A 10,643-nucleotide genomic window follows, 5' to 3' on the forward strand; every position below is an offset into this window, starting at 1 on the left:
AGGGAAAAAAGACAATTTCGAATGCAAGTTATGATAAATTTGCTTGGCTGTGGGAGATCACGCTTCTTTATCTACTTCAACCAACTTGGAGGAAGTAGTTCAGGGGGTGCACAAAGGCAAAAAGTCGCATTTTTCTCTATGGCTGTGGGAAGGATATATGCATCTCACAGCAGTCTTGTTTGTGGCTCTCCTTCTATATACTAGACCAGGGAGCCTTGAATTTTCAGTTGCCCTCTTCTTAACCCCTTAAGGACGCAGCCCTTTTTCACCTTAAGGACTGAGCCCTTTTTCGCAATTCTGACCACCGTCACTTTACGAATTAATAACGCGAAAACGCTTTTACCGAATATTCTGATTCTGAGAATGTTTTTTTGTCGCTGTTGGCTGTCCGGGCATGCTGGGTGTTGTAGTTTTGCAACATCTGGAGGTCCGCAGGTTGTAGACCACTGTCCTATACTTTACATTGCACGGATCCCTCAACACACAATGGTTTACCACAAACGATGGTCCATTTGGAACGGATTACCATCGTATGTTGAGGGACCACTGTATTTCCAGAACTGCAGATGCCAAAGGTGAAGGGGACATAATCTCAACCCTTATTTACACCACAGGGTGGAGATGTAAGCTAAACAGCTGATGATACATTGACAAAGTTTGCAATAGTCGTGTTCATTGCGACGGGGTCCCCTCCCATACATATTGTATCATCAGGGTGCTACTAATTTCAACACTTGGTGACGACAGCTGGGCTTTTTTAGCAGTGTTCTGGTCACGCTTGGACAGAGTTAACACTGCAAGGGTCTCCCTTATGTCATTTGGGTGGGTCAGGAATCCAGACCAGGAACGTCACCACAGGCAGATTGTAAAACAACAGTTACACCCAATTCCTATAACGTCCTACAATTCCCAGAAGAGTATGGTTTAAGAATCTGCACACTAGAAATATTATACCAAGAACAGATAAATCATCCATATTGATGGCAAGTCTGTTATAATATGCTGGAAAAGAGAATTGTAAATGTATTTATTACTGAATTAGTTTTCTATCATGATAATTAATGCAAAGGCGTTGTCTGGATTAGGAAACCTATTTTCAAACGCCCATTAGTTCAGGGTCATCATCAATTTGCCAGAGCCAAAAGTGTTTACAATGAGCATCTCTGACTCCGAAAGACCTGATTGGTCTTTGCATATATGGACAATTAATTTCTATAGGCACTGTGCAGTGCTTAATTCTAACACTAATGGTAGGGTCACACGGCAATATCCGCATGGAAAATTTCTGAGGTTATTGCCCTGACAGTGGAGCGCCGGCAGAATATGCTGGCACTAGAATCACTCTGAAATGCGTTGTCTCATAGACGACAATGCATTTCAGTGCTGAGTCCGCAGAACGAATAGACATGCCAATCCTTTTTGCAGACACCGGATTTTAAAATTCTGCTATGTGAACAGCGCAGCAGAATCCCATTGATATCACATTAAATCTCTGTGCGGAATACCAATGCAATGCGAAATTCGGCATGGGAATTCTATCGTGTCAACATAGCCTAAGGGTAAGGTCACACAGGGTATATTTGCTGCTGCGTATTTTTATACAAATTGAAGTCAATGGGTAGCAAAATACGCTGCTGATTTTACTACCCATTGTCTTCAATGGTAAGATAATACACTGCAAAATACGCAAAATGGGACCTTACCATAAGGGGTTATCTAAAGCAGACAACACCTCTTGCCTTGAAGTGTAAAATATTAAGGGTATAAGTTATTGTTGATAATTTGTGTACCGCACTACAGAGTATGGGCATCTTCAATTGGATCTGATGGACCCTAAAATTTGTTGAGAATGGGGATTCACATGTTTGGTGTTGTGGCCAAAGAGCTCCGAATTATACCATTGGCCGACACTCTAGCCATACACAACAAGTGGACACCATCTATTAATTGTATTGTTTCCATCACTGCACATTGGTTGTATGCATAAATAGCTTGTTTGCGTATTACCTCCACATATTGTCTGCTATAGGTGGAGCATTTTTCTTGTCTGAGCCCAGACCCAACCAAGGATTCTATGGTCTACTGGTGAGTCATTCCGATCCTGTTGGATCTCCACATAGCAGACTCCCACAGTCTTGGCGTGTTCTTGTAAATAGTTCCCCATTACATAAATAATCAAACAAGTTAGGAGGGGGTGAGGATGGAAAAAAAGGATTCGGAAAACCACAATGGCTTTTCCATAGCAGAGAATGGAGTGTTCCCATAACGCATGCATTACTGTGACCATGGCTAATGTTGTAGCTGTGGCCAGCTGTCATGTCCATCCATAATATCTTTTGTAGAGAGTTTATCCATAGTATTTAGAGTAATCTGTTTTCTTTTCTTCTGCGTGGACAGCCTAAAAGGACACTGAGTACAGAAATTATGATAAACGCTGACATGCATGTGTGGTGGCCCAGCAGGAACTGTACCAGCTGCTATGCTGAAATAAGTCAGGTGGCTGAAGTATCAGAAGGTTTGCTGGAAAGTAAAGTGTGTATTTTAAGTGCTGAAGGCAGAAGTAACTTGTTTACTGCATTGCATTGCTTTCTAGATTTAGTCATAACATGCATACACTGTGGAAAGGGTTAATTTTTGCACAGCTGGTCTCACTTTGCATTGCAAATCTGTACAGCAGTGTGCAGAACCTAGTCATGTAAGACTCCTAGCCAGTAGTGGTAGGAGTTGCCGAAACTACACCCCCTAACTTGGGAATGGAGGTAGATCTTGTTTCTCTCATTAGGTAGTCTGAACCTTGACCTAGCAAAGAACATGTCAGCTCCTCTGCTCTGTCACACTTCCCATTCCTGAGGAGATTGATTCGCCGATTCGCTAAATTTTTTGAAAAAATTAGTTTCGGTCCTAATTCATTCGTGGTGAATCTCTATTAAAAACATCTATTTCTGGCCTACAGAGAGCCTCAGTAGGGGTGCAGAACACTTTGCCTTGTTGTAACATGAAAAAGGTATGTGCTGGGTGTCAGGATTCGGCAGGCTGGAGGTGGATCCTCTGTGTCAGAGAGGGATTGGCGTGGACCGTGCCGGTGGACCGGTTCTAAGTTGCTACTGGTATTCACCAGAGCCCGCCACAAAGCGGGATGGTCTTGCAGCGGCGGTAGCAACCAGGTCGTATCCACCGGCAACGGCTCAACCTCTCTGACTACTGAGATAGGCGCGGTACAAGAGATTAGGCAAGAGCAAGGTCGGACGTAGCAGAAGGTCAGGGCAGGCAGCAAGGATCGTAGTCAGGGGCAGTGGCAAGAGGTCTTGAACATTGGCTTGGGATACACAAGGAACGCTTTCACTGGCACAATGGCTACAAGATCCGGCAAGGAAGATATTTAAGATATTTTGCCATCTTGCAAGGTTATCCCTATCCACAGCATAGGGGTTAACTCCTTGATTACAGGGGATCTGACCGATGTAGTCCCCCATGAGGTCAAGAATGGGGACCCAAGTCTTTTGCTAAATTGGAGCATCATGCATTTTCACCGCTACTCCATCTATTCTTTATGGTAAATGTGGAATCAAATGCTGTACTTGTTTATCTACAGTATCTCCCATAGACAATGAAGGGAACAGGTTCCCCGTTCTTAAGATTGTGGAGGACCCCAGAAGTCAGACCTTCCCCCACAATCAGATAATTATCCCTGTTCAGAGAATCCTGTGAAAGATGGTAAAACACCATCAGACCTGGCAGGCAATATACAAAGCTTTTGAACTCACCCTGTGACAGAATTTTGAATTGTGTATTCCCATAGGGAAGTTATAAATGCCATTTTTTTTTCTGTAATGTTCACAAAATTGCAGGAAAAAACTGTTATATGGCCATGCTGTTTGAATTTCCACCTCTACTTTCTTTAGCTGCATTACCATATATTTCAGTGGACAGATGCAATCCTGCAGAGACCCACTTTAGACATCTCATAGTTATGAATCAAGAGGAAAGATGGGTTCAATATGGCCTGATAGGTCAGCAAATTAATCCTTCAGTGGTGTATGAGGTTTTATTGCTGACTGAGCTCTAAACAAGCATTATATGCAGTGTACTGTATCTTCTTTATCGCAGCATAAAACAGGGGCAGACATACGCCTGTGCAGCCGGTTCAGCTGCACAGGGGCCCTGCATGTGAGGGGACCTGCAGTCCTTTGAAAGGGGCCCTCACACAACACGCACATGAGGGCCCCATCACACAACACACACATGAGCAGCGGCGCTGCGCTGCTGCTGCTCACTGTTCTAGTAGCACAGAGGGCCAACTCGGGTCTCTCCCCAGACCCACGTAGGAGGACGTTAGTGACGTCACTCGTCAGGCCGCCCCAGAGAGGAGAAGCATTGCACAGGCCAGGTAAGTGTGTCTATGTGAGTGTGTGTCTATGTGAGTGTGAGTGTGTGTGTGTGTGTGTGTGTGTCTGTGTGTTGGGGGGGTGGGGGCTATGCTACCTAATGTGGGGAAACTGCTACCTAATGTTGGGAATCTATGCTACCTAATTTGGGGGAAATTATGCTACCTAATGTGGGAAATCTATGCTACCTAATGTGGGGATACTGCAACTTAATGTGGGGAAACTGCTACCTAATCTAGGGAATCTATGCTACCTAATGTGGGGAAACTGTTGCCTAATGTGATGAAACTATGCTATCTAATATGGGGAAACTATGCTGCCTAATGTGGGAAGAATATGCTACCTAATGTGGGGAAACTATGCTAATGTGGGGAAACTGCTGCCTACCTAATATGGGGAAAATATGCTACCTAATGTGGGGAAACTGTTACCTAATGTGGGGAAACTATGCTACCTAATTTGAGGAAATGATGCTACCTAATGTCGGGAAAATATGCTACCTAATGTGGGGAAACTATGCTACCTAATGTGGGGGGCCTAAATGAGCAGCAGCATATGGGGGACCTTAATAAATAATTAACAACTGATATTGGGGGGGGGTCCTCCTGAGCAACTGATATGTGTGGGGACCCCCCCTGAGCAAGTGACATATGGGGGTCCACCTGAGTGACATATGAAGGGGGGGTGGTTCCTGAACAATTGACGTATGAGGGGGAAGAGGGGTCCAGGCACATTTTTCACACAGGGGCCCTCTGCTGTCTTTGTCTGCCCCTGGCATAGAATAAAATATTACTCCAAATATGTAACTAAATCATCTGTTTAAAAGTACAATATTACCATGTGACATATTATGTGGCAGCCACAGGCAGCCTAGACCTACAGTATTCTCTTTGTGATGGGATTTTTTTATTTCTAATTTGCAGGCAGTATAGAGATACAATGTCCCTCCTCCAAAAGGTGAGGCCACCTTCACATTGAGTGTAAAATCATCTTCAATAAGCGGATGTCTGGAGGATTCTGGGAAGAAATTTGAAATTCTTATCACAGCCGCGTGAGTTTTTTTTCTTAATTTAATCTTATACTCTTTTATATCATGCTCAGTAATTTCTTATTAAATGGAAATTAACCTTTAATAAATATATTCATATATGTTGTGTCTGGATTTTTATTTTTCTAGCTATACTGGTGCCAGGGAAAAATCTAACATGGTTGTTATTGAAGTCAAGATGTTATCTGGCTACATTCCAGTGAAGCACACAATAAGGAAGGTAAGTAATGGGGATAAAAGGGAATTGTTACACTGTAGTACTGAGTGGACATGGACTCTCTATGAGTTTTTTTTTTTTTTTTTTTTTTTTACTACCAATATACAAAAGCAGATTATTCAATAAGTAAGACTGCAACAACCAAGGATTTAGCTATAGGGATGGAAAAGTAGCAGTCATACCCTTTGCTTGGTTCCCAAAGGCCTCATGCGTCATCCAGCTGGTCCGTGATGTCTTCTCCCTGCCCTACCGGCCTTGATTGATAAATTTCCCCCTGTTGGACATAAGAAAAAATAAGTCAAGGCTGGTAGGGTGGGGAGAAGCTGTCGTGGACCACCCCAATGACTCCTCGTTCAGGCAGAATAAAAACTTTAAGAAGAAACAAATAATATAAATTGCTCCTGGTAGGTGTTGAACTATGATACAGATTTTGCTGCTTCTCTCTAGATACGTATTCACTGTTGTCTATGGTCTGTCTTTGGTATTGCAGTTCAAATCTATTTGTCTGACTTTAATCCAATAAACAATAAGTTTTTCTACAATAATAAAAAGCAAAATATGTACTTTTAAATGTCTTTTTACAATCTGTGCATGTGCATCTGTAAGAGGACAAGTGCAGAAATATTGCTATAATCCATGTAACAGATAAATATTAAATGTATTTGAACTCTTGACTTTGTTCCTTACTTTTCAATATTAGTGACAACAGGTTTTCTTTACAGTTGGAGAAGAACAAACTGATACAGAGAAGTGACATCCAGGTTGACTCAGTGACTTTTTACCTGGACCAGGTCTGTATAAGTCATTATTTTAGCTTTCATGTTGCTATTGTGTCACAGTATATTTACACTTTGGATAATATCTAAACATTTGGCAGAAATTTGACACTGACCCTTGGATTACTTCTATAGATATTGTTATACACTGCGCTCCGGCCAGGCATGCCGGCCGTGAGCGCACCTCCACCTTCAGGACTGCCGCCATCGGGGCTGGGATTCGCATCGCAGGACGCGCCGTGCGAGTCCCAGCCCGTCGCTCACCTCTGTCCCCGGTCTCTGTTCCTGAGCTCCGGCGCGCAGGCCCCCACCTCCTAGGTCGCATGCGCGCCGGAGCTTTAAAATTTTAAAGGGCCAGTGCGCCCGTAATCAGTTTGACACCTGTACCTCTGTTATAATTTCCAGCTTCTCCCTATTGCCCTTGCCAGATCTTTGTTTGCCTTAGCACCTTAGAGAAAGCCGAATTTTGTGTTTCTTGCCGTGTACCAGACCTTGCATTCCGTGATCTGACCGTGTTCCTAGCTGCCTGCCTATTGACCTTCTGCTACCCTACTGACTACGCTCCTGTGCCGCCTGCCCAGACCTATTGCTAGCTTGACTACGTCCAGTCTATTTCCTTCTGTGCCACGCTTGACCTCAGCCGCCTATGTGGTCGAGTCGTGCCAGGGGTAGCGACCTGGGTGCCACCTGCCGCAGCAAGTCCATCCCGCTTTTCAGCGGGCTCTGGTGAAAACCAGCGGCATCTTAGACTCCACTCCCTGGCACGGCCCATGTCATCTGCCACACAGGTTCAGCGAATCCACTACATCTTCTGCTCCAGACCACCGTGGTATTGCGGATCTACTACCTCCTGAGTTTCAGTCGACTGCGGTGAGTCTTACAGATATATTACAGTTTGCACTGCCATGGATCCATGCTGGGATTAGCCCTGTTGTCGTCAATGGTGATAATTAGAGATGAGCGAATTTTTTGAAAAATTTGATTCGGACGATTCGCCTAATTTTCCCGAAAAATTTGGTTCGATTCAAATTTATTTATGGCAAATGGCTATTAAAAATGGCTATTTTTGGGCTACAGAGAGCCTCAATAGGGGTGTAGAACACTTTGCCTTGTCTTAACACGCATAGGCTGTGTGCTGTGTTAGTGAAATAAGAAATAAGACTGTTATTCAGTATGACATGCAGATTACAGGCACTGCAATTAGAATCACTGTTGTAGAGCGACACAATGACAGAGCCTGATAATTGGAATAAGCAAACTTTAAATCCTTTTTTGAGGACCCATTGGAGGGCAAGTCTGATGCCAGCCGACGCGGTAATTCCAGCTCCAATAGTGTATAATTGCTGCAGTGTATAAGTTGTTGCAGTGAAAAAGCTCGTACTTGTATCTTAAATTCGAGCTGGTGGTCCGCCGCAAGGCCAGCTACCACCTGTCCCAGACCCTGCCTCTCAGCGCACCCCCATGCTCATGACTGAGTGTTCACTTGAAAAGGGAGGGTCTGCAGCACCAGCAACTTGAACAAGAGCACATTCAGCTTCTGCGCCGTTGCATGAGTGGGCGCATACTGTTGTCTCTTGGACATGGCTTCGCTGATGGAATGACTGACTCAGTAGGAGGAGCAGGAGCATCTGAACTGACAGAAGATCGGTATGACAGACAGCTCCCTTCGGATGAGGTGGTGGAGCCTTGGCTGGCTGAAACAATGGAGTGGCATGCCATTGGGTGATGCAGAAGGCTGGACCACCACATCAGAGCCACGGTTCTCCCAGGCCACTTTATGGTGATGCTGCATATGTTGTCGCAGGGCCATGGTGCCAACATTGGGACCCTGGCCATGCTTCACCTTCTGCCGACATATCTTGCATGTGGCTATGTGAACCTCCTTCGGATGTTTCATGAAAAACTGCCACACCACTGAGTAGATGATTTCCCCACCAACCGTCCGCTGCATATGTTGACGCAGGGCCGTGGTGCCAACATTGGGACCCTGGACATGCTTCCCCTAATGCCGACACATCTTGCATATGGCCAGGTTAACATCCTCCAGATGCTTGATGAAAAACTGCCACACCGCCGAGAAGCTTATTTTCCCCCCAACAGTCTACACTAAATGACTGCTGCAGCTGCCAACTCCAGGAACCCCTGTTCTACTACCTACCGGGCAGGTAGGCTGCCTGGAAGCAGGTGGTCTACCCCGGGCACATTTGGCTCCAGACTTCCCACTGAGGCCACCATGCTGACTCCCAACCATGCTACCACCTTGCTGGCTCAGCTGCTGCACACAGGCAACCTGCAACCCTATTCTCCAGATGATGATGAAGCCCCTTCTGCACCCGGCTCCCAAATGCGATTGGTTTCATCATCATCGAGTTGTGTCTGATGTCACTGATGTCCTCCTCAGGTTCCTCAACAGTGTGTTTCAGGAGCCTGAACGCTCGCAACGCCACCTCCCATGCCACTCTCCTCATCACTACTTGCCCGCCTAGCGGAGGAAGCAGTGGATGTCACCTCTACTTCTTGGCTGGGCAGTAGCTGCTGACTGTCCTCTAGTAGATTGTCCCCACTAAATAGTGGAGCTGACCCACAGCATATGATACTTCTGTGGGGAAGGGAACAGCATAGGACAGAGGCAATTAGAGGACAGGGTTGCTCCCGGGCCATGCCAACTGAGGGTTGTGTCTGAGGAACCCATCGACTGTTGACTGGGGGTATGTCAGATGTCATTTGGGATGAAGTGGATGAGCGAGTTAACCTGCCCTTTCAGAGTAACTGGCCCAAATGTCGTCGTCGTCGTTTACTGTAAACCTCTGCCCATGTGAGTGTACCCTGTACATTCACATTGGGGGGGGGGGGGGGGCATCCAGCTGTTGCCAAACTACAACTCCCAGCATGCACTGACAGACTGTACATGCTGAGAGTTTTAGTTTTGCAACAGCTGTAGGCACACTGGTTGTGTATCACTGAGTTTGTGACCTAACTCAGTGTTTCACAACCAGTGTGCCTCCAGCTGTTGCAAAACTACAACTCCCAGTATGTACGGTGCATGCTGTTAGTTGTAGTTTGCAACAGCTGGAGGCACACCGGTCGTGAAACACTGAGTTAGGTAAAAAAAAAAAACTCTGAGTTTCACAACCAGTGTGCCTTCAGCTGTTGCAAAAATACAACTCTCAGCAGTCACCGACAGCCAAAGGGCATGCTGGGAGTTGTAGTTATGCAACCAGCAGATGCACCACTACAACTCCCAGCATGCACTTTAGCTGTTTATGCAAGCTGGAAATTGTAGTTATATAACAGCTGAAGGTACACTTTTCCATAGAAAAAGTGTGCCTCCAGCTGTTGCAAAACTATAAGTCCCAGCATGCCCATAACAGAATGCTGGGAGTTGTGGTGGTCTGCCTCCTGCTGTTGCATAACTACAGCTCCCAGCATGCCCCTTTTGCATGCTGGGAGCTGTTGCTAAGCAACAGCAGGAGGCTGTCACTCAGCTCCAACTGCTGCTCCCAGGTCAGTCCCTCGCCGCCGCCGCTCCTGGGGCCCTGATCCCAACAGGGATGCCGGGGATCGGGGTCCCCAGCTGCCGGGGTCCTCTTCCCGCACCCGATCACGTCCTCCGGAAGAGGGGCGGAACAACTGTTCCGAACTGTTCCGAACGCTGGAGCTGGCGCCGGGAGCTTGTGATGTCATAGTCCCGCCCCATCATGCCCCGCCCCCTCAATGCAAGTCTATGGGAGGGGGCGTGACGGTTCAATAGATGCTATGTAATGGTATTTTTGTATAGAAGGCCACAGTTTTCCTTGGCAATATCAGCAGTTTTTTTTTATTTTTTTAAAGCCATTTCCATGTTGAAAGTGTGTTTTTCTTCTTTAGTTGTAATGACATCCCCTTTAATGCTCTTATGTGCTCTACAAGAAATGTAACATATGAAATACATTTTTGACTTCAGGTGTTATAGCTTTACTTGTGACAATGTCTAGGCATGGCTAAATAGATCATATAGATACATTGCTATACTCTGCTGTGATCCCCACCACGGCCATTCCAACAATGCCCGATCCCCAGAGCTCACCCCTTTCTGGTCCCCATCTAGAAAAAAGAAAGTGTCCTCTCAGCCAATGACAGGCTGAGGCTGGTCACTGCTATGGTCAGGGATTGGCTAAGTGGTAACTTCCTTTTGTCTAGATGTCACCAGGAAGTGATGAGCAGAGGGGATCCGGTAC

At 45.8% G+C, this 10,643-nt stretch overlaps 1 protein-coding gene and 1 long non-coding RNA gene across 4 annotated transcripts in view; one reads left to right on the forward strand and one right to left on the reverse strand.

The window, feature by feature from the left end:
- Window positions 1–5,881, reverse strand: part of AXL (AXL receptor tyrosine kinase) — a 147,094-nt gene extending 141,213 nt beyond the window's left edge. The window contains exon 1 of the mRNA XM_056540092.1: window positions 5,833–5,881. Coding sequence (XP_056396067.1) covers window positions 5,833–5,866 — 34 coding nt within the window. The 5' untranslated portion in view covers window positions 5,867–5,881. The remainder of the gene's footprint in view (window positions 1–5,832) is intronic.
- LOC130291394 (uncharacterized) overlaps window positions 1–6,601 on the forward strand; it is a 61,246-nt gene extending 54,645 nt beyond the window's left edge. For all 3 annotated transcript variants that reach the window (XR_008847919.1, XR_008847920.1, XR_008847921.1), the window contains exons 2-4: window positions 5,309–5,436; window positions 5,563–5,653; window positions 6,373–6,601. This is a non-coding gene — a long non-coding RNA (uncharacterized LOC130291394). The remainder of the gene's footprint in view (window positions 1–5,308; window positions 5,437–5,562; window positions 5,654–6,372) is intronic.
- Window positions 6,602–10,643: the final 4,042 nt, after the last annotated feature.

The sequence above is a fragment of the Hyla sarda genome, chromosome 9 (assembly GCF_029499605.1).
Source record: "Hyla sarda isolate aHylSar1 chromosome 9, aHylSar1.hap1, whole genome shotgun sequence".
Classification (NCBI taxonomy): Eukaryota; Metazoa; Chordata; class Amphibia; order Anura; family Hylidae; genus Hyla; species Hyla sarda.